This window comes from Dipodomys merriami, unplaced genomic scaffold (genome assembly GCF_024711535.1).
Source record: "Dipodomys merriami isolate MVZ:Mamm:240054 unplaced genomic scaffold, mDipMer1.0.p SCAF_6, whole genome shotgun sequence".
Lineage (NCBI taxonomy): Eukaryota > Metazoa > Chordata > Mammalia > Rodentia > Heteromyidae > Dipodomys > Dipodomys merriami.
Window position 1 is genome coordinate 40,626,379 of NW_027206179.1, and position 24,919 is coordinate 40,651,297.

General features: G+C 35.6%; 1 protein-coding gene and 1 long non-coding RNA gene across 4 annotated transcripts in view; one reads left to right on the forward strand and one right to left on the reverse strand.

The window, feature by feature from the left end:
* The window catches only part of LOC138814061 (uncharacterized), a 140,799-nt gene that overhangs the window by 80,033 nt on the left and 35,847 nt on the right, over positions 1 to 24,919 (forward strand). The window lies entirely within an intron of this gene.
* Positions 1 to 24,919, reverse strand: part of Pibf1 (progesterone immunomodulatory binding factor 1) — a 144,953-nt gene that overhangs the window by 65,462 nt on the left and 54,572 nt on the right. For all 3 annotated transcript variants that reach the window (XM_070002858.1, XM_070002859.1, XM_070002860.1), the window contains exons 11-12: positions 7,994 to 8,159; positions 5,334 to 5,484 (exon numbers count right to left, since the gene is read on the reverse strand). In XM_070002858.1, coding sequence (XP_069858959.1) covers positions 5,334 to 5,484; positions 7,994 to 8,159 — 317 coding nt within the window. The remainder of the gene's footprint in view (positions 1 to 5,333; positions 5,485 to 7,993; positions 8,160 to 24,919) is intronic.

Sequence of the window (24,919 nt, forward strand, 5' to 3'; positions counted from 1 at the left end):
GGATATACTGCCACAATTTTTTTTTTTTTTTTGACAGTCCTGGGGCTTGAACTCAGGCCTCAGCACTGTCCCTGAGTTTCTTTGGCTAAGGATAGCCCTCTACCACTTAAGCACAGTGCCATAACCAGCTTTTCCTGTTTATGTGGTATTGAGGAATCAAACTGAGAGCTTTATGCATGCTGGGCAAGCACTCTTCTACTAGGTCACATTCTCAGCCCTACAACCATCGTTTTTCTTTCTTTTTTTTGGGGGGGGGTGTCTGGTCGTGAGCCTGAACTCTGGGCCTGTGCGCTGTCCCTCAGCTCTTCAGCTCAAGCCTAGTGCTCTACCACTTGAGCCATAGCACCACTTCCGGCTTTTTTTTTTCTGCTTATGTGGTGCTGAGGAATGGAACCCAGGGCCTCATGCATGCAAGGCAGTGCTCTACCACTGAGCCACCTTCCCAGCCCCCATCATTTTTCTTGATATGGGGAGTACTAACTTTTTCCCTGTGCTGGCCTTGAACCATGATCCTCTTGATCTCCACATCCTGAGTAGCTGAGAATATAAGTGTTAGCCACTGCACTCAGCTAGAAATGATTTTTTCATTAGGAAAATACTCATTATTTTATCAGAAAACAACAGGTATTTAAATTTGCAATAATGAAATTATATGCTGTCAAGTAGTCTATTTTGAAGAAAAAGTACAGTCTTGAATATTTATGGATGGATTGAAGGTTTTAACTGTAAAAAAATTCGGGGAAAAGAATTCACCTTTAAATTCTGTTAATATAATGACATTTCCTAAAAAGAAATTTAAAAGATTAACATCTTATGGCTAAACACATGCAACGACACTCTTCTGCAAATTGGGATTAAAATAATTATATCAAAGGCAATAAAAATAAAGTTTTACTAGTTTGAATTAAAATAATGAGCCATAAAATTTAATCTCTCAGCAGCCTTTGTTTTAATGTTAAAAGTGAGTAATATCCATTCAGTATTTCATATTTAAAAGAAAGTCAAATATTTTACATACTTAAGTGAAACCTGACAATTAGCATGTTCATTAGGTTATTATACATATAATTGCTGATTGATCCTTTTGTAGTAAAGATTTAAAAAATTTTCAACTTCTTCCTTTAATTTTGTCCTCTCTTTTCCATGGATCATCTTTTGACATATCACTAGCAGGAAAAAACATGCAAAAGAGTTAATATTCATCATTACCAATACTGTTACCAGGGAATTCTAGATCCAGGATAATTATAGATCCAGAATGATCTTCAATTCTATTCTATCAGCACTAGAGCTAGCATTCAGATATGTAGCTTAATCTTGTCTCTCTTAAATAGCTTTTTAGTTAGAAGAGAAAGAGGTAAATAATTTGGTTCAAATCAGCTAAATTGATCAGCTGATGAACACACTAAATTTGGATTTAATACTCAGATTAATAATTCGTGGATTAAACCACGTGCAGGTGGCTCTTGCCTGTAATCCTAGCTACTCAGGAGGCTGAGATCTGAGGATCATGGTTCAAAGCCAGCCCAGGCAGGAAAGTCTGTGAGACATATCCTATCTCCAATAAACCACTAGAAAACTGGAAGTGGCGCTGTGGCTCAAGAGGTAGAGCGCTCACCTTGAGCTGAAGAGCACAGGGACAGCGCCCAAGCCCAGAATTCAAGCCCCACGACCACCACCACCACCACCACCAACAACAACAACAACAAAAATTCGTGGATTAATGGATGAATATTCCATGAGATAATTATTCTAGCTGGGCTCTAATAACAGAGACATTGTACTAAAAAAACATAGGACCTACTGAAGGGATCTGAACAGTATGTCCTAAAAGGGTACCGAGCTTTTAAGGTATAATTAGAGAGCCTCAGGTATAATTTATAACTGAGTGCCACTATTGCCCTTACTAAGAGTATAGGAACATTGATAGAGAAAAGGCTCAAGACAAACTGCATCTGTTATACAGGCAAAGTCTTGGGAAGCATGTGAACTTTGACACTGAGAAAAGCAGCTGGACTCAGTTCTACCACCACTGGAATGCTATGCTAAGGAGTTGGATTTAATTCTTCAGACAAGAAGAAATTAATATAAAAAGGGGACATAACCAATGGTTTTTTGTTGTTGATGTGATATTACAGAAAAATTTCCAATAACAGTTAAAGGAATGACTTAAGACTAGTCTCATAGAGACTTCCTAACAAGTTGTAGTAATATTCCAGTTGTAAAATAGACAAATAGCAATGTAGAAAAGAACCTGGGTCCTAGATGACTGAGTAGGTATGACAGTGGAGAAAAAGGGAGAAATATGATTGATAAAAGCTAGTTTTGAGTGATCATATAAAACTTTAGCAGTATTAAAAGATCAAGAATATAGTCAAATTAGTAAGGTTCAAAGTAGAACTCAAGGAAGAACTGCAAATAATCTGAAATCTTCAGTGACCATAGGAGCTCCACAAAAAATCATGGGAATCAATAACTTAAAGGTAGCCGACAAAATGGGGAAAGGAATCAGGAAGTAGGCGGGTGAGAATTGAACGGGATAAGAGAAAAAAAACCTGGGGAATATTTTGTACAGTTAAACAGTGGTAGACATAGGGAGAAAAAGGGACACCAAAGTGACAGAAAAGAAATAATAAAGTCAAGGGACTGGGAAATAATAAAGTCAAGTCAGTGGTAGAAAGAGCCGGAAGTGGTGCTGTGGCTCAAATGGTAGAGTGCTAACCTTGAGCTGAAGAGCTGAGGGAAAGCACCCAGGCCCAGAGTTTAGGCCCCACAACTGACCAAAAAAAAAAGTCAAATGATACAAAAAGAGTTTCATATAAGTGTATATTACTTCTTGATAAATTTCAAAGTAAGTAATACACTTTACTCACAACAGTTTCATCTGCCACTTTCTGTTATAATTCCATATTCAGTAGGTTTTTTCAAAATATTTACATATTGCAAAAGGTACAAATCTTAAATCTGTCATTCAAAGGGTTTCAAATGTATAAATTTTGAATTATATATTTGTGCAACACAAATCATATCAGGATGCACAAATTAGTCAAAAAGCCAGAAAGCCCTTCATGTGTGTTTTGCAGTTAATTCTTTGAGTAAACAATCCATAAAGTCTGCCAATATGAATTTTCTCCACTGTAAATAATTATATCTTCTCTGTAACTTTATATATAGTGTTTTCCTTTCCAAGAAGCAAAGTCTTAGATTTATATAATTTTCAGATTACTTCATGTTAATGAACAAATCAGTTAGTCTTTTTTATTGAGTACTGTTCTATCACATGAGTATCTAATGGTTTAACAATTTTCCTGTGAGAGACACTTGAGGTGTTACCAGTTTTCTACTATTGTGAAGAAAGCTCCTATAAATATTCTACTAGAAATGTTTTTGGTACACATTCTTCATGTCTTTATACGGCCTAGTCACTGGGTAGGTTGTTTGGTTATTTTTATAAAATCTGTCAATTGTTCCATATTCTAACCAACATTTTATAGTTGAGCCATTCTAGCATGTATATAATGGTATCTTGCTGGGATTCGACCTGAACTTGACTCTTAAGTAATAGTGAAGTATTTTTGTTTTGCTTATTAGCTAGTCATATATCTTTGTGAAATGTTTTTTCAAACTTCCCAGTCTACATTTGAAATCGAATTATTTTCTTTTTCTTATTGAGTTATATTAGTTCTTAGTTTATTAGCTGCCTATTGCTGCTATAACAGAACACTAGATTGCAGCTTAAAACAATACAAATTTATTACCTTATAGGTTCCAGAGGTCAGAGCCTAGTCTCATAGTTTAAAGTCATGGCTGACAGGGCTAATTCAGACTGGATATTCTAAGGGACAATACTTTCTTTTCCTTTTCCAGCTTCCACAGGCTGCCGTATGCCTTAGTCCAGGTGCAACCTCCTTCCTCCCTGCCCCCCCCACCCCCTTTTTGGTGCTGAGGATTTTCTTGGCAAATGCTCTACAGCTTAGCTATATAGCTCAACACTTATCTTTGTATCTTTTATTTCTTCTTTCTTTCCTTATTTCACTATATAGGAGCTCAACTATAATGTTTATCATACCATGAAAATATTTTACAAATCATGTTAGTTGTATGTTTCCTGTAGCTGTCCTTTATTAGACTAAGGTCTCTTCTATTACTTCATATAATTGTTGCCCTATTGTTTAGACCAAGAGACATATGCAAAATTATGGAGTTACAAGAGTATGAAATGTTCATAATATATGAAAGAAAATAGCACACTATGAAAACTACAAAGATAAATGAGTATCTAATTGTAAAAAGTCCCATATTTATGCTGGGTCTTGCTATGTAGCCCAGAACAACCTCAATTTGTAATCCTGCCTCCATCTAAAGTGCTTGGGATTATAACATGCATATGATGCCTGTTACTTTATGCTGTTCTAAAGAAAACAGAGAAGCATTAAAGCTGGCATATGGCATGATCAAATCTATTTTCATGAAGATTACTTTGATTTCAGTAAAGACACTAGATGAATTTGCAATCTAGTGCATTTCTCAGATAATGACCATAGAAATGGAAAGAAAGATGATGATAGAAATGAAGTGAAGCCTTTCCTTTTCAAAATATAATACTTGCACGCGAATGTGCCCTGAATAATTAGAAGCTTTATTAGATTCAAATTTAAGTTTAAACTTCCTTTTATACAATGCCAATTATTTCTGCTTTTTAAAGATAATTATAAATCTAACAGTGAAATATTAATTTAAAATATTCTTTAAAATTAAAAAGTCAGGAATGCAGCATATTAAAAGGGTGAAAAAATATAGAACTGAAGATTATAACACAGTATATCCAATGAATTTGTTGTTAAAGACATACTGAAATGTCATGATGTAATTAATGTATGATCTCTAGTGCCTATCAGGCTATGTGGTTTGTTCTTATGTTTGCTTCTCCCAGTAGCATAGACTATGAACTTCCACGAGGCAAACATTCCTGTGTGGTTTTTTTTTTTGCTTTTTTTTTGCGTTAACTCCATATCCCTAGTAATTGAGAGATGAAAATACTTAATAACTGTAGTATGGGTGAACTAAATACAGAGATAAAATTATTATGTCTAACTTCTTTTTCTTTCCAACTACTGAAAACTTACATGAACTAATATTTAAAATAGAGAATATTGCTTTAAAATGGCCATCAGTTATATTTCAAGGAATAATATACCAATTTGGTTTTAAAATGATGCCAGGTTTCTTCTGGTAACAGAAGAAAGGTTGCATGTGCATATTAAGGGGACAGGAGGCAGAAAGCAGCTGAAAGGAACAAGAAGGGGTGGGAATGAGGGGACAGACACACTTACTTTCTGCAGTTTGCATTATTATTTCATCAAGTTCTTTTTCCAGTTTCTCATAAATGTCTAGCCTTGCCTCATGTTCAGAGTTCTGTGCTTGAAGCTCAATAATGCGTTTTTCAGAAGAGGCTTGGAGACTATAAAATTCTTTAGTTAAAACCTAATAGGGAATAAGAGAATTAGAATAGTTGACAGATTTAAGAATTAAATAGGTTCACAGTATTAAAAAAAATAACCCGCATGGTACAAAAATATTTAGGCTTTTTCTTTTTTTAACTATTTAAATATTAAGAGAAATAGCTCAACTGAGATGGATACAGAAGAAATAAAATCTATTTTTATGGCAAATAATTTAATCTTTTTTCCTTTTTTGGGGGTGTGTGTGGTGGTACTGTGACTTGAATTCAGGGTTTTTGTTGTTGTTGTTGGTTGTGGGTCTTGAACTCTGGGCCTAGGTGCTATCCCTCAGCTCTTCAGCTCAAGGTGAGCACTCTACAACTTGAGCCACAGTACCACTTCTGGTTTTCTGGTGGTTAACTGAAGATAAGAGTCTTATGGACTTTCCTGCCCAGGCTGGCTTTGAATCATGATCTTCAGATCTTAGACTCCTAAGTAGCTAGGATTACAGGCATGAGCCACTTGCACCTAGCTAAACTCAGGGTTTTGAGGTCTTGTTTTCTTCGCTCAAGGCTGGTTCTCTAACACTTGAGCTCACACTGCCATTTCTGATGTTTTTTGATGGTTAACTGGAGCTAAGAATCTCCCAGGCTTTCGTGATTGGACTGACATTGAACTGTAATCATCAGATCTCAGCTGAATAGCTGAGATCACAGGGGTAAGCCACTGGCAATTCTGTTTTTATTTTTATTTATTTATTTTTAATTTTTGCTAGTCCTGGGGCCTGAATTCTTGTCACTGAGCAACTTTGGCTCAAGGCTAGCACTCTACCACTTGAGTCACAGCACCACTTCTGGCTTTTTCTGTTTATGTGGTACTGAGGAACTGAACCCAGGGCTTCATGAATGCTAGTTAAGCACTCTACCACTAAACCACATTCCCAGCCCAATTCAGTTGTTTTCATATGCTTATATGAACTACCTAATCCTTATATTAGTTCAGGAATAAATAAACTTAAATTTCAGAAATACGGTTAGCTTTTTTTTTTTCAGCCGAGAATTAAATATAAAAAACCTCAACCATGGTAAATGATAGGCAATCATAGCTATTAGAGAAAGGTTTACAAAATGATGTGTAAAAACTATAAATTCATTAGTGATTACTTCAGTTTTCTATCAAAGCTTTAAAAATCTACCTTTTCCATGGTTTCAACAGTTTTTAGTTTTCTAAACAGTGGCCAGTTTAAAACATCTAATTATGTTAAAAGTATGTTGAGCACTAGTGGCTCATGCCTGTAATCCTATCTGCTCAGGAGGTTGATATCTGAAGACTGTGGTTCAAAGCCAGTCTGTACAAAAAAGTCTGTGAGACTCTTCTCTCCAAGACTAACAGAAAACTAGAAGTGGTGCTGTGGCTCAAAGCAGTAGAGTGCTAGCTTAAAGAGCTCAGGGACAGTGGTCATGCCCTGAGTTTAATAAGCCCTACCACCAACACCAAGAAAAAAAAAAAAAGAAAGGTTAACTGTATTGCTTGGGGCAGTTCAGAAAATGCCTTTATAAAAAGAAAAGATTAGGATTAAACAAATGTCTAAAAGAGATGAAAAAGACATGGAGTCACTCCTAGAAAGTTTACTGACAAGAACTGATTATAGTGTTGAGGCTGGGAATGTGGTTTAGTGGCAGAGTGCTTGCCTAGCATGCATGAAGCCCTGGGTTCCATTCCTCAGAACCACAAACAGAAAAAGGCAGAAATGGCTCTGTGGCTCAAGTGGTAGAGCTAGGCTTGAGCAAAAAGAAGCTGAGTTCAAACCCCAGGACTGGCAAAAAAAAAAAAATTATGGTGTGTGTGTGTGTGTGTGTGTGTGTGTGTGTGTACACACTGTAAGTGGAGCTGTGGCTCAAGTGGTAGAGCACTCTCCTTGAGCTGAAAAGCTGAGGGACAGCACCCAGGACCAGGGTTCAAGCCCCAGACCTGATCAAAAAAAAAAAAAAAAAAAAAAAGAAAGAAAGAAAGAAAGAAATTAGTCAGCTCAGGAGATCACTCTACTTCTAAGCCACTGCATCACTTCTGGTTTTCTGGTGGTTAATTGGAGATAAGAGACTCACAGACTTTCCTGCCCAAGCTGGCTAAACCCGATTCTCAGATCTCAACTCCTTAGTAGCTAGGACTACAGATGTGAGCCACCAATATCCGCCAAAGTTTTTTTTTTTTTTGGATTGGAAATGAGTATAGTAGTTTGTGATAAAAAACTGGAAAATATATACTAGTGAAATATGATTCTCCAGAAGGATGGTTTTGTTCTTTTATATGTCACTGTGGTTCTATAATTTACTCAGATACATTACACCGTTCTTAAAAAGTATTCCAAAATAGATGTATATTTTTGGTTGCTACTGTGAATGAGATCTTTCCACAATTTTGTTTTCTAACAATTCCAGTCTTTTTTTGGTATACAGTCTCCTGAAATCCATATTGTTATTTTTTTGTGAAACAGCTCTATATAAACTTTGTACATATTATACTAACGTCAAAAGAAAAGTATGAATAAATACCTCCAATTTTTTCTGATATTTTTCACATTCCAACTGACACTGTGTGAGATTTCTTGCAGTTTCCTCTTGCAAAAGTTGAATACGTTCACTTTCAAAAGACTTTAATTTACTTTGATGGAGAAATTCTGCTACTTTAGTTTCTGTACTAATTTGTAGTTCTCTGAACCTGAAGAAAATAAAATGGTTATAAGCTTCTAAAGAAAGTGGTCATGATGATTTATATAAATATAAATCTTATTTCTACCTTTTCCATATCTTCTATATTTTCATATTATTGTTAACAATTTATATTTATCCAGGAAAGCTTTTAAAAATAACTTGAAAGGCATATGTATGACAATAAATAAGTCCAGCTACTATAGCATACTAATTAACTTCCTCATTCTAACCATAAATTCCTTTCATACAAAAATAATTGCTGCCTATCATTATTACTATTCTTTTTATAAGACACAAAAATAATAACAGCAAGTTCCAGTGATTCTGCCTAAAGTGATTTGATTTCTACTTTTCATAGGCTTTTAAAAATTTATGGCCTTGTTTTCAGACTTATTTTCATTTTAGTCTAAATAAATGCTACAAAATATACTCTTCTTCTTCTTCTTTTTTTTTGTCAGTCATAGGGATTGAACTCTGGGCCTGAGCGTTGTCCCTCAGCTCTTCAGCTCAAGGCCAGCACTCTACCACTTGAGCTACAGCACCACTTCCAGTTTTCTAGTGGTTTATTGGAGATAGGAGTCTCACGGTCTGGTTTGAACTGCGATCCTCAGATCTCAGCCTCCTGAGTAGCTAGGATTACAGGTGTGAGCCACCGGTGCCTGGACAAATTCTTCATTTTTAAGTTAGTAAATATATCAGATTAGCGTCAAGAAAACAATGTATAAATTGTGAAGAGAAACATAGAAGTACAAATAATTGATTATAATAAGGAACATTCTCTTCATTCCATAGGAATAACTAATAATGACATTACCACTTGAAAATACTTCATGTTGACTGCATTCTAACAGAAAGTAAAACTCAGATAAATTATATCTTTTCAGGAGCATTAATGAGTCCAGTACAATACTAGATACGCTGTGAAATTCACTTATTTAAGAATTTATTTAACTATTCATTATGAGAGGCAATAAGAATATTTTATAAAAATGTTTGCTTTTGTCTTCTTAAAGAACTTAATTTTCTAAGGAAGACAAGAAAATACATGAAAATTCAATAGAGTAAGTACATCAATAGTGTAATCTAGGTTCAAAGGAAACAAAGAAGAGAGACCTAGCAGGGTGAGGGCTCATGCCTATAATCCTATCTACTTAAGAGACTGAGATCTAAGGATTGCAATTCAAAGTCAGCCAAGGCAGCAAAGTCTGTACTCTTATCTCCAATTAACCAACAAAAACAAAGAAAGAAGGCACCAGTTTCCATCCTTTTTCTTTTCTACACATTCTTATCAATACTTATCACTGTCTTACTTTTTGATTATAGACTGGTAATTTGTGTGATCAAAATATATTCATTCAACATCTTACTGACATGAAAATATCCCTGCATTACTTAGGGCAAATTGTCCTATAATACAAATGTAGGGGCTGGGAAGGTGGCTCAGTGGTAGAGTGCTTGCCTTGCATGCCTGAGGCCCTGGATTCGATTCCTCAGCACCACATAAGCAAAAAGGAAAAAGCCGGAAGTGGCACTGTGGCTCAAGTGGTAGAGTGCTAGCCTTGAGCTGAAGAGCTGAGGGACAACACCAGGCCCAGAGTTCAGGCCCCACGATTGGACCCCCCCCCAAATATACAAATGTATAAAATCACACAAAATTAATACCAAGTCTGTATGTTAACCTATAGTACACATATAGACCACATCACTAAAATAAATTCTGGTAAGTCATTTAGAATGTGATGCTGACCCTTAAAATAATTTGTTTTGTAAAGATTAAGTCACAGTTTTTGCCTTTTTAGACATTTGGAATATCTGGAGTACTCTGCATAGAAATAACCAACTCCAACGAAGAAATCACAGACTTAGCTTGGAGTACTACCTGTTCTTGTTCACTACAGGACACCCCAGAGTTATTTTTAGCACTAATATTCCTTTTTCAGTGTTGAAATATTAAATAGTAGACAATATGTAGATATTGAGAATATGGTCAATGTAACAAAAATTAAGCAAATAACTATCTAGATTATATTGTCTTATAGAAATTTGAGTAAACTAAGTTTAAAAAAATTGGTGTTTCTGTAAATCCAAAAGGTAATTTAAAAGACTACTCTTTTCTTATGCTGTTTAAACAGTAAATGAATCTGCATTAAATCATTAAGCCTTTGTAATAATTTTAATTACTTTAATAGGTTAAATTGAACTGTGAAATGTTGGAACGACATTACAGCCACCAAAGTAGGTTCATCATGGAGGAAGTAATGATGTAAAGAGCTCAGTCTGATGGTTTCAGTAACTCCCACCAAACTCGTTTGGCTAATATAACTCGTCACATTTTACTTTGTTGACTCAGACTTTTCATCCTCTTAGTTTGCATGTTTGCTTAAACTAAGTCAATATCATCTACACATTAACAACTTTGTGTTTGACATTTTAATTCAACATAGTAACCTTAAGAGGTCACATTTCCCATGAAGTATTATCATCATCTCCACTTATCCTCATGATCATCATGTCTTGTCCTGATATTTGTCTACATTTGCCTTTATGCCATAGAAGTGATTGGTTTTAGTTTTCATAAGACCCACCCATATATCACATATTTACTTTGAAAATAATAAGGTCCTAGAATTGAACTATTAACATGAAGGAAATAGTCACTTGAGGACTGGAAGTATAAGAAAAAAAAATGAAAAGCTGCTAAAACGACCTGTAAAAAATACTCTCAGGTTGGAATGAATTCAGCTACACATAGTTTGTCATATCCTGTGATTCTCAAAAATAACTACAGGATGTATCAAAATTACACTGGATTGTCAGAAATGAGTAAACTTAATGGAGTAAAGCATTTGATAAAACATCAAACAGCAGGCTTATATAATATTAACAAGCAGTCTTTTCATTATCATCATCATCACCACCACCACCACCACCACCACCACCACCACCACCACCACTACCACCACCCACCACTGTGGTGCTGGGGACTGAACCCAGGGATTTGCTATGGTAGTCAAGTAATCCAGGATGGAGTTATATCACCAGACCTATTCTACTTGTTATTAACCTCTACCACATTAAAACTGGACATTTATTCAAACCCAGTTTTGTAATCTCATTTGGTAGCTAGCAGTCTAAGGTCAAATATCCATATGTAGTATATTCAGTGATGTCATCACCAAGGGAAGTCTTTTCTTAAAACTTTTATTTACTTATTTATCAGGAAGTCTTTTTTTTTTTTTTGTTGGTAGTGGGGCTTGAACTCTGGGCCTGGGCTCTGTCCCTCAGCTCTTCAGTTCACTGCTAGCACTCTACCACTTGTGCCACAGTGCCACTTCTGGTTTTCTGGTGGTTTATTGGAGATAAGAGTTTCACGGACTTTTCTGCCTGGGCTGGCTTTGAACCGTGATCCTCAGATCTCAGCCTCCTAAGTAGCTAGGATTACAGGCATTAGCCACCAGTGCCTTTTAGGAAGTCATACACCAAGAAATTTCACAGTTGGAAGACAAATAGTTGATGTAAAACATTTGTCTCTCTCTTTTTTTTTTTTTTTTTTTTTTTCCGGTCAGCAGTGGGGCCTGAACTCTGGGCCTGGGAGCTGTCTCTCAGATCTTCAGCTCAAGGCTAGCACTCTACCACTTGAGCCACAGCACCACTTCCTGCTTTTTCTGCTTATGTGGTACTAAGGAATCGAACCCAGGCCTCATGCATGTAAGGCAAGTACTCTACCACTGAACCACCTTCCCTGCTCCAGCATTTGTCTCTTTAACAGCAGGACAACTGTATATAAATAGTACAGGAAGTAAAATCCTTATTCAATGTAGAATAGCAAAAATTGCTAGATGAAAAGACAGGAACAGGGAAGAAATTTTAGTAGTCAGACATTAGGAAGATTAACTGAACAGAACAACTGAAAGATGCTTTCAATGCTTTATTGAAATAAAAAGAAATGGGTGGTAAAGAAAATTCATGGCTTAGAAGACTCATGGGAGCAATAGTCATGATTAGACTAATAAATTCTTTGTTTGAATAAGATAATGTAATTCTAAATTCTACAAGCAAGTCAGCAGTGGTTGATGACAGAATTTCTATACTTAAAAGCACTTTCTACTCTGAAACATAGACCTGAAATCTCCAGGTAGGGAGCCTTTGATGGACTTAGCTGTATAAAATAGGAGCTTACAAGGGTAGAAACTAATACACCCAATTGCTGAGAATTCAATCTTGTTCATAAGCAACAATTTAAATTTTCATCTCTTCCCCAATAGGTAGTAGTTCCAAATTTATTTTCAATTATTTAAGCAATTTAATAAAGTCATTCTTATAGTAAACACTTCAGACATTACAATTAAACATTACAGACTTCTTTCTTACCAGTTTCAAACCCATTGATCCTTTTATAACCAGTTATCAGTGTTTCCTGTATAGCTCCAGTTTATTTTTTCCCCAAATAGACATGTGTATCAGTCATGAAAGGATATGACAGTTTCCTTTTTATTTTCTAATCAGATGTCAAAGTATCACCTATGCTTATTTCTCCTACAATTGCCCAATTGCCTTAATCTATTCTGGGATTGCTTAATAGTATACCTCACCTTTTCATTTGCTATATAATAGATACATTCCAATTCACTTCATTAATTCTACAATGATAAACATTTAGCATTGCAAATACTTTGAAAAGCTTCCAAGATCATCATTATAATTGCTTCCAAGGTACTTTCTTTCTTTCTTTCTTTTTTTTTTTTTTACTCAGGTAAGGGGTAGGTTTATTCAGTAGACCTGCTGGGACCAGGCAAGGTTTGCACTCCACGTAGCTGGGAAAGGCCTGGGAATGAGAGAGAGCTGGGAAGAGAGGAAAGAGAGAGGAAAGAGCTAGAAAAGAGCAGAGAGAGCAAGAAAAGAACAGAGAGAGGGGTAAGAACAGAGCAGCAAGAAAAAAGAAAAAAGAGGAAAAAAAAAACCCAGAGAATCCCAGCTATCCTGACTTTAAGCCCTTTATCCAAGTCACGGCACCATTTATGTTAGGTTTTTAAAAGAGGTAGCCGAGTAAGAACAGCACCAGCATGCACGTGGTACTCAGGTAAGGGGTAGGTTTATTCAGTAGACCTGCTGGGACCAGGCAAGGTTGGCACTCCACGTAGCTGGGAAAGGCCTGGGAATGAGAGCTGGGAAGAGAGGAAAGAGAAAGAGCTAGAAAAGAGCAGAGAGAGCAAGAAAAGAACAGAGAGAGAGGTAAGAACAGAGCAGCAAGAGTTCCAAGGTACTTTCTACCACAAAATATAATTGTTGAATCAAAAGATATAAAACCTTGATAGTGCCCAATTTTCCTCCCAAATGGTTACTGTCAATTATCATACTAAGACTATACATAAAACTGGGCACGGTTGGTTCATGCCTGTAATCCTAGCTACTCAGGAGGCTGATATCTGAGGACCTCTATTTGAGGCCAGCCTGGGCAGGAAAGTCTGTGAGATTCTTTTCTACAATAAACTACTCAGAAAAATCGGGAAATGGTGCTGTGGTTCAAGTGGTAGAGTGTTAGCCTTGAGAAAAAAAAAAAAAAGCTCAGGGAAATAGTCCAGGCCCAGAGTTCAAGCCCTAGGACCAGCAAAACAAAAAACAAAAAATGACTTCAACATATTTTACTATACTAATGCCTGCATTATTCTCTCTTATTTTTTTTTTTTTTTTTTGGGTCCGGTCGTGGGCTTAGCGCTCTATCACTTGAGCCACAGCGTCACTTCCGGCTTTTTTCTTTTTGCTTATGTGGTGCTGAGGAATCGAACCCAGGGCCTCATGCATGCAAGGCAAGCACTCTACCACTGAGCCACCTTCCCAGCCCACCTGCATTATTCTCTATAAAATGTTTATTATGCATATTTTATAAATCATATCTTGAGATGTCTACTACTATGTCATTGGGTTGGTTTGTTGTTTAATATCCTAAATCATTTAAAAGATCTAAGAATCCAGAAACAGGCATTCCCACACTAAAATATCCTCTCCAAATATACCAATTTATCAGTTGACAAGGAAGAGAGAATGTAATCTCTTGTTTAAAGTGCATATTAATCTAGTATATTGTTTATACATATAAAACTTGAAATATATATATGTACACATACACATATCTTTTACTTTTATTTTTCATTACTCAGTATTGAGGATCAAACCTAGGGCTTTTTTTTTTTTGGTTGGTTGTGGGGCCTGAACTCTGGGCCTGGGCACTGTCCCTCAGCAGGATAGTGCTTTAACACTTGAGTCACTATGCCACTTTTGGCCTTTTCTGCTTATATAGTGCTGAGGAATCAAACCCAGGGCCTCATGCATACAAGGCAAGCAGTCTATCACTGAGCTACCTTCCCAGTCCAGGCTTAATTTTTTAAAACACATGTTCTACCACTGAGCAATAATCCCAGCCATAAACTTGGTATATAGTATACCCTAAAATGGGACATTACTATATGTAATGAGAGAAGTTACTCAATAGTATATCACACATGTGAGCACTTTATTTTATTTTGTGTCTGTTCTGGGGTGCCGTCCCTTAGCTTTTTCACTGAAGGCTGATTGGTTCTGTATTACTTGAGCTATACCTCCAATTCGACTTTTTTTTTTTTTTTCTTCTTTTGCTATTAATTGGAGATAAAGAGTTTCATGAACTTTTCTACCCAGGCTGGCTTGGAACCCAATCCTTAGATTGCAGAATCATGAGTAGTTAGGATTACAGGTATGAGGTACCAGTGCCTGGCTGGTACATAAACATTTGAAACAAGAAAGAAAACCTGTCAAGAACAAATCTTGTGTGTTAAGAGAATGCATCTTCAACTGCTTTTCATACTGACATAAAGGAGAATCTATTACTTCCACAAGAAATTACTTTTGTGAAGTTATTGAAACCTCTTATCAACCAACTATTTTCTATTACTCTATAGTTACCTATAAGTTTAAACATTTGACATATATCTCTGAATACTGAATGAAAATTATTTTCAATGAAAGTCTGGAGAACAATTTTATAAGTTTAAAAAATATATAAAATATCAAAGTTCTAATAATTCTGGACTTTGCATTTCAGCTGTGAACTTTTCTAAACTGAAAAGCAGGCAGGTAGGAAAACTTATAAACCACTATTAGCACTGCCACAGTGATTACTATGGGGCATGAGAAAGGAATTTAGGAGTTTGAGTATTTGTCCAAACGTTTCTGCCATTTAGATGATTTCTCCTCAGCTGTAATACTACATCTGTCATTTTGGCTTATAAGCTAATTCTTAAACAAATGTGGGAGAGTTTTTTTTTCTTTTTTTTTTTCTGCTGTGTTAAAAACGCTGAGTATGTTAACAACTGTACCATGGATTTCCAAGAATTTCAAGCATGCACTGGAATAATTTAATGCACCTATCATATCATGATCAAATAAAATATGTAAGATCATTAATAAGGTAAACAACATGTAGTAATACTTGACCTTCTGTTAAAAGCAACAAATAGGTTCTATAGGTATGTAAGGATAAAAGTAGTTAAATGAAACTAGTATATTGAAAGGGTTTGTTGCCTTAAAAAACAAAGCATGCTTGAAACAAAATTAGAGTGAAACATTTGATAATACTTTCGAATGCAGAGAGTGTTTTCTACTCTGTGATAAGATAACAAAGACTTAAAATTCAACTTGAATTTTGTTCAGAAGAACAAAGATTATTATTAAGTCTTTGAACAAAGATGATTAAATATTGCTATATTACACTCAAAACCGTACGTCATGCTGCTTTCAATATGTATCTGAGTACTCGGCTACATTAAAGAAATAAATCAGAATATATATGAACTGACTCTAAAAGTCATTAGGAAAAGCACTTTCAGAGAATGTGTTATAAAGGGAATATGAAGTATTAACAATGGCAGGATGGAGGCTAATTACATTTTATCTGATTTTTCATAATAAATAGCTTAAAGAGAAGAAATTAATTATGATAGCTAATGTATACATACAGTACTGTAAAAGGTATGGGGAATACAAGTCATTGATTTAACTTTCTAGTAACAAGCAAGCTTTATAAATCTTAACTTACATAAACCTGTGCTCTGAACCGGGCTCAAGAATTATATATAAGAATTGTATCATTCACAAAACTTTCTAATGGATTGATGACTCCTGAACTTGACAGGGATGTCTATCAAAACCATTTATAGAACTTCTAAAAAGTTAACATGTCATGATTCTATCTTAACCTAAAGAATCAAGAGCTCTTTAGAAAACATGTTGAATTCTAGGTGATTAAAATGAGCTGAGTAAACAAGTAAATGTTCACAACAGTAGCTAGTAAAATTAAAATACAAGTTACTTGAATATGAAAATCTTATTTAATCCATCTATGAAATCCTAACATTTAGAATATTACCTAGTATTAAATTCATAATGAATCTTTACTGAATGGAGTTGTATATAACATTATAATATTTAATCTGCTAAAATAGGTTAAAGGTCTGATAGAAAACAAAGCATCAAGAACTAAGCTGATGAGGGTCAGTCTCTTCTGAAGTATGACAAAACCAGTGAGTGAGGATGATTATTTCTTGGTTTAGGTGTCAGTGTAAGACAAAAACAAATTACAGGGAAAGAAGAAAAGAGAAACCAATGTGATTACAGGTTAGGTATGACTGAGCTACAAGAAAGATTAATGTTTCTAAAAATGTACAGTTTGATAATGGTTGAAGTGGTAAAAGGAGACATGACAACATTCTGAAAACATCTGAAAAACAAATACAAAAGAGAGAGCAAACACTATAATGTGACAGGATCTAGTTACATTCTGTAGTGAGTTAAAATTATCACAAAATTTACACATAGTTTTAGGAATCTCAGTGTGACTCACTGGCCTACCCACATAATGTAATGAAGTCCATCATGAGGGCATCAAAACAGAAGAGAAGAAGAAAAATATACCATAATAATGTGAAGACCTAAATCACTTTGTTAGGTCAACTTCCTCATCTCTTAATTTCTCTCATTAGATTTAATGGACTAAATAACTACTTATTAGTTTTCCTGTAAACTACTACCTTGGGACTTTCAAACAAGTAGATATTAAATATATTATGTCAGCTAGGCATTCAGTAAACACATATCATGCTATAATCATATTTTTATTTTCTACGGCTGTTCATGAAACAAGAAAGCTTATGAAGTAACAGAAAACTCAACATACCTATATATTTATGAGTATAAATGACTCCAGAATAAAAGTTAATAATAAAAGATCTACTATAGCTAAACTAAAAACATTAACTGAATAAAAAAATAAACCAATTTAATTGCCTAGTGTTCATCATTTTGATAAAATGTCTTTTCTTCTTAAACATTTCTTGAGACTCCTTTTGTCCCCAACACATTTCCCCCATAAAGAGGTGCTATTTTCTCATTATGATGGTGAAAGAGTTAGTGAATTAACTACTGCATTGCTTCCCATTCCTGTATTACTGTAACCATGACTAATGTGGGTTTTGAGATGCCTAAGGAACATGGTTACTGAACTGAGAATATTTCGATGAACTGAACTTAGTGGAACAATTCAAGGACCAAAGATAAGAGCTGTTTAAATGTTTAGCTTGTTTATTGTCTACATAATCAAAAAATATTAACTTATCTGGCTGCTGGTGGCTCATGCCTATAATCCTACCTACTGAGGAAGCTGAGAGCTGAGGATTAAGGTTCAAAGCCAGCCAGAGTAGAAAATTCCCAGTGAAACTCTCCAATTAACCACTCAAAATCTGGAAGTGGCTCTGTGGCTCAAAGTGTCAGAGTGCTAGCCTTAAGTAAAAAAGCCCAGGGACAGGGTCTAGACTTTGAGTTCAAGTCCCACAACAAAAAACCAAAAAACCAAAACCAAAAAAACCCAACAACCGCCCCCCCCCCTCCCCACCATGGGCTGGCAATGTGGTTCAGTAGGACAGTGACTATCAAGAACAAGTCCTAATTTCAAACACCAGGACTACAACCTTCACTCTCTAAAAAAAACTCCTAATTCCCCTCTCCCAGAAACCCAACTCTTCCAAATAAAAAATAAGACTTGTTATGAAGACAAAGTAAAGAACAACAACAACAATTAAAGGCCAATTAAAACCATGGAAAACTCTACATAACCTTTATAATAACAATAAAAATATTTAACAAAACAACAAGAACAAAAAAAATGGATGAGAAACTGAGGTATATATCAATGGTAGAGCATATGTATAGCTTGCATGAAATGAAGCCTTCAATCCCAGTACCAGAAAAACTACCACCAAAAACCCCACAAAAGACAAACAAGGACAACATATAAAAAACAATGTTTTTTTTTCTTTCATGCGATTGTTTCTAACACATTTATAAGATTATTTCTTTGTTGCTATGTATGTCCCTCCCCCACAGTATAACCCCTGCTTTCACTGTATTTGATGTCGGTATAATTTGTGGAGGGGAAGGGGAAAAACAAATCGTTTAAATAGGGATACAGGTGGACCCATTGCAACAATGAGATTTACAAGTTGTTATGTCAAAACGAACTTTACAACTTTGGTGGGAGGGGAGTAGGGGGGGCGGGGAGGATTGGGTGGGGGGGTGAGGGGAGGATAGGAAGGGATGGGAAGGGGAAATAAAGGAGGAGGCTACAATGCTTGATAAGAAATGTACTCATTATCTTGCCCATGTAATTGTAATCCCTCTGTACAGTATTTTCACAATTAAAAAAACAAATAGGGCAGATATCAATCCAACTATATTAATAATCATTTTGAACATTAATGGTCTAAATGTACTAAATTAAAGATTACCATAAGAGCAAAAACAAGATCTAAGCAAATGTTGCATATAAGAAATACACATATTAAAAAAAAAAGAAATACACATATTGTCATTTACTTACTTTTATATTCTAAATTAGTTTAGTGATTTACTTCTTATTTCTTGATTATCTTTTTAATTTTGTTACATCCTATTTACGTTCCTTAGGTTTTTGGTTTGTTTTGATTTGTCGGTAGCTGAACTTAAGGCCTGTGTGCTGTCTCTGAACTTTTTTGCTAAAGCCTAGGGCTCTACCACTTTGAGCCACAGCTTCACTTCTGGTTTTCTGGTGGTTAATTAGAGATAAGAATCTCATGAGTTTTTCTGCTTGTGCTGGCTTTGAAGCACCATCCTCAGATCTCAGCCTCCTCAGTAGCTAGCATTACAGGCATGAGCCACCAGTACTTAGTTTTTTGAAATGTCAGCCTGAATGTCAAAGTTCATACTTTGAAGGGCCATCCCTGATACCTCCTTTAAATAGGTAAGAGCTGTCACAAACTACTCACGATAGTCTCATAAATATATGCACCATTTTACTTTAAAATAGAAATATGCATGCATACATATCTTTCAGCTCTGGACAACGGAAATTACATAAAAAATTTAAAATTCTTTAGAGTGTATTGTGTACAAGGGTTCAATAGACACTGAATTAGTCCATCATAGAAAAAGTTTAGGGAGATTTTAGCTCTTTATTGCTCTTTCCATATTCCATACTCCAACAAACAGAAATATGAGCATAACATACATATTTTTCCTCACATTCTCCTCTGAAACCATGGGGAGAGATATGTTTCTCTTTTTCCTTTTGATGTATTCAGTAATGTGCAGAGCTCATAATATTGGCTCTTATTTAAAATAAAAGGAAACAAGGCAAGCAATGTTAAACACATGGAATTGACAGGAAGGAACCTTAGGTTCCTCACACATCAATTCTCCTAGTGAAGGGAGAGTAGCAATCGTGGTGATTAATTTCTATTATGTTCTGTTACAAACAGTAAGGCTGAGGGGATATGGCTCGGTGGAAGAACACTTGCTTAGTATGTGCAAGACCCTGGACTCAATCACAAGTACCATAAAGGAAAAAAAGTGAAGTGTCTATATAATGGAAAATGAGCTTATCTATGTGGAATTCAACCTAGTGTACAATTACTTGGAAATACTTTTTTTTTTTTTTGGGTCCGGTCTTGGGGCCTGAACTCTGGGCCTGGGCGCTGTCCCTCAGCTCTTCAGCTCAAGGCTAGCGCTCTACCACTGGAGCCACAGCACCACTTCTGGATTTTTCTGTTTATGTGGTGCTGAGGAATCGAACCCAGGGCCTCATGCTTGCAAGGCATGCATTCTACCGCTGACCTACCTTCCCAGCCCCATACTTGGAAATATTTATAATGTTCATTAGATCATATTTTAACTTACTGAAGACATGATATATGTTTTGGCAATTAGAAATACCTGTTTTTATACAATTTATTTATATTTTACAAAATCCACAAAAAGAAAGAAAATCAAGAAAAGCAGATCTTAATGATGCAAAACTAAAAAAAACAAAAAAAATCAAGAAAAGATGGTCACAATTTATGAGTTTTGTAATTCTAAACAAATGAAGACTAAAAACTACTATGGTGGTTCTTTTATTGAGTGCTTATGAAAATAGGATATTTTGTTCAATACTGCTGTGAAACTTTCTGTCATTAGAGACACATGTCTGATTAAGGATCCATAAGCTTCAGTTATACCTTAGTATGATTTTTTTATTTGTAAATGTAGCACTGTCTAAGGTTTGTGGAATGAAAACTGGTACATAAGAATGCAGAAAGGAGTTGGGTGCTGACTGTTATTGCCTGTAATCCTAGCTACTCAGGAGGCTGAGATATGAGGATCCTGGTTTGAAGCCAGCACAGGCAGGAAAGTCCATGAGACTCTTATCTCCAATTAACCACCAGAAAACCAGAAGTGGTGCTGTGGTTCAAGCGGTAGAACGCTCGCCTTGAGCTGAAGAGCACAGGCCCTGAGTTCAAGTCCTATAACAACAACAACAACAACAAATGAAGAAAACCAATCAGAAAGTCAATCTGAACTAACAAATTTCTTATAAATAGAATGCTTAATATTTAAGTAGGCTACAGATAGTGATAGTGAAGAAATAGATTTCTACAAATCTGCTGGCATTATTGGTTAAACCTGATATTAGTTGAAGCACAGAACATATGAAGCAATATGGAAAATTATCTGAAAAATTGTTATCCTTTAAAAATCTTTTTAAATTTTAGAAATCAGTGCTTTTGTTAATTCAATTTATGTTTTATAAAGTACTATTTTATGGGGTTCAAAGAATTTTACATTTTCATTATATAAATAACTGAAACTTATAGCATACATCTCTCTTTTAAATATTTGATTACTTACTTGTAGATCAACTGCATGGTTGCCAAATATGACAAATTAGAATAAACATATTTTATGGCATCAACATACAGAACATGCTTTCCTTTAAATGATTTTTTTTTTTTTTTGGCTAGTCCTACATTTGAACACAGAGCCTGGGCACTGACTCTGAGCTTCTTTTGCTCAAGGATAGTACTCTACCACTTGAGCCACAGTGCCACTTCTGGCCTTTTCTGTTTATGTGGGACTGAGGAATTGAACTCAGGGCTTCATGCATGCTAAGCAAGCACTCTTCTACTAAGCCACATTCCCAGCCCTCCTTTAAATGATTTCTATGAATGATTTCAAAGCTAACATTTCACTGTGATTTATAGGTCTGAGTTTGTATATGACAACTAGACCAGAATGATCTAGGTGCATTCTTGTCCGTCGTCAGGGAGCAATATGGGGGCATTTTAGGTCTTAGTGATTTATTTATTTATTTTTAGACATGATAGGTATCATTACTTAATCTGTGAATAATCTAGCTAATAGTAATCCATATTTGTAGTACTAGCAAATGAAAACATCTGAATTCTAATAATACATACATGAATGCCAGTTAGTGAGCTTTGCTGTTTCAAGATGAATGGATAATTTTCTCCTTTTTACAAATAATATGGACAAATTTTTTTGTTTGTAAAATGAAAACCACATTGCCTTGAAGGTTTTTTTTTTTTGGGGGGGGAGGGCTTGAACTCTGGGCCTGGGTGCTTGCGGAGCCACAGTGCCACTTCTGGTTTTCTAGTGGTTAATTGGAGATAAGAGTCTCACAGACTTTCCTGCCTGAGCTGGCTTTGAATCATGATCCTCAGATCTCAGCTTCCTGAGTAGGTAGGATTTCAGGCATGAGCCACCGACTCCCAGCTTGCTTTGAAGTTTTTTTTTTTAAGCACATATTTTAAAAATAGTGTGCTTTTAAATACACAGACTTAAAAAGTCCAGTAGTATGAATTAGAGTATACAAATTAAGTGGGGGGAAAAAGGTTTTTCTTTAGCAAGCTTTGCACAGTGAAGGTTACCTGTATATATGAAATAGTTTTCCCTGAACTAGTCAAAAGCTTTTGTTCCTGTGTGACAGTGAAAAGAGAAGGCAGATATATCTTATTTTAAAACTCAACTAAAAAGGCTAGAATGCCAGTGGCTCACTCCTGTAATCCTAGCTACTCAGGAGCCTAAGATTTGAGGATCGTGGTTTGAAGCTAGCACGAGCAAAAGTCCATGAGATTCTTAATCTCCAATTAATCACCAAGAAGCCAGACAGCTTACAGACAGTGCTCTGGCCCTGAGTTAAAGCCCCAGCATAGCACATACACACACATACACCACTCCAAATCCAACAAAAAACTTAACTGAATGGATGGTAATAACAGTAATAGCTAATTTGTGTTTAATAGTTTGGTGAAATATAAAATTATAAATCAGCCCTTTTATTGTCCCAGTACTGGGGAACTCAAGAGCATGGGGTGTTCCTGGGCTTTTCACTCAAGGATGGTGCTCTACTACTTGAGCCACAGCTCCACTTTTGGCTTTTTGGTGGTTAGCGGTAAGAGTTTCATGGACTATCCTGCCCAGGCTGGCTTCAAACTGCAATCATCAAATCTCAGCCTCTTGAGTAGCTAAGATATCAGGTGTGAGCCACTGATAACCTAGCAGCAATCTGCTTCTAATGAATGAAGTAAATCAACAATATCCCAATATAATATGCTACATACAGGCATTTATTACAGGGAGAATGTTTATGAGGATATAACAAATAAGCAGAACAAAAGTGAAGCCCATTAAATAGGCATTATATTACTAAAGTATCCAAAATTTTATACAGTGAATCTCAAATATAGTAAAGCAAAATTTGCAGCAATTAAATGGTCTAAATGAGTTTGTCTCATTTAGATTGTTTCATTAATACTGTATATTAAAAATGTCCAATTCTGTTGCTTTTAACTGTGATGTGACTGTCATGATGCTTTGAATAATGCTATTAAAGCCATAAAGATAACTTTAACTTATAACAAATATATGCCATGAATCATATGGCACAGCATGTATAATATCCAAAGAACTGTTTTATTCAAGAGCTAACAATTTGCTAAATAGCATAGAGTTGTAAAGCTAATTCATAGAAAGATCACAGAATCTTAAGAACTCTAAAATTAACTGACATCTTAAATTCTTGTTGAATAATTTAAAAATAAGATTTTACTTTTATAGAAGGCTCCAAATACACATAACTCATGCAACTGAAAGGTATAGGTAGTGAATTACATTGTGGCCTCCCAAAGTATCTACCCAAATCTGGATTCCAGAATATGTGAAATTGCCTTATTAGGAATGAAGGTTCTTGCATATGTGACTAAGTTAAGCATCTTAAAACATGGGTCTGGTCCTATACTAGATTAGCTGAGTAGGGCACAAATGCAAATGACCTTTATTTTATAAAAGTCGCACAGAGAAGGCCATGTGAAGAAAAGCTTGGCCCAAACAAGGAAGACAAGGGTCATCTGAAGCCACCAGCACTGGAAGAAGTAGAAACGATTGTCTTTAGCATCTCTGGAGGGAGTAAAGTTGTGCCAACACCTTGGTTTCAGATAACTGGGCTTTATAAATGTGAGAAAAAACATTTTTGTTAAGTGACCAAGTTTGTGGTAATTATGACAACTATAGAGAATCAGCACAGTACAATTTTGGATTTTTTTAAAGTGCATAGTTGAAAGCAACAATAAACCTATTGATGTTGTTTGACATCATACATATTATGCTTTCTCTACAGTTTACGTTAGTAGTGACATAATGACACACTGGCAGAATGAACAGCTGGATGAAAACAAAGAGAGCAGATGTCATTCCAGCTCTGCTTGTAATAACATACAAATGACAAGTCATATGATCTCTTTAGTCTTGTTTCATCACTTTCAAAATGAGTGGTATGTTTTCAGTAATTCAGGTTTATTTCAACTGTAAACTTATGTAAACTTTTTTTTTTTTTTTTTGTCAGTCCTGGGGTTTGAACACAGGGCTTGAGCACTGTCCCTAAGCTTCTTTTGCTCAAGGCTAGCACTCATTTATGTGATACTGAACCCAGGGCTTCATGCACGCTAGACAAGCACTTTACCACTAAGCCACATTCACAGCCCTTGTGTGAATGTTTAAGGTCTTACTTAGTGGAAAAAAACCTGAATATTAAAAAAGTAACAATAGAGAGTCAAATGAAATATGCCATAAGATTCACAGGATTCACAGGACTGGACACATTTATAAATAGGGATTAATGAACATGTACTGAGAGTTAGAAATATGAAAAATCCTCCTCTCTTTCTGTCTCTCTCTTTTGTGGTGTGTGTGGTAGTGGAGACTAAACTCAGAGCCTCCATCTTGCAAGGCAGGCACTTTATCGCTTAAGCTAGCCCAACAGCCAAAAACCTTTTTTTTCCTTCTTTTTTGGCAGTACTAGGTTTAAACTCAGGGCTTCAAACTTGCTAGGAAGACTATCTACCACTGCTCTGGCCCTCTGTTTTATAA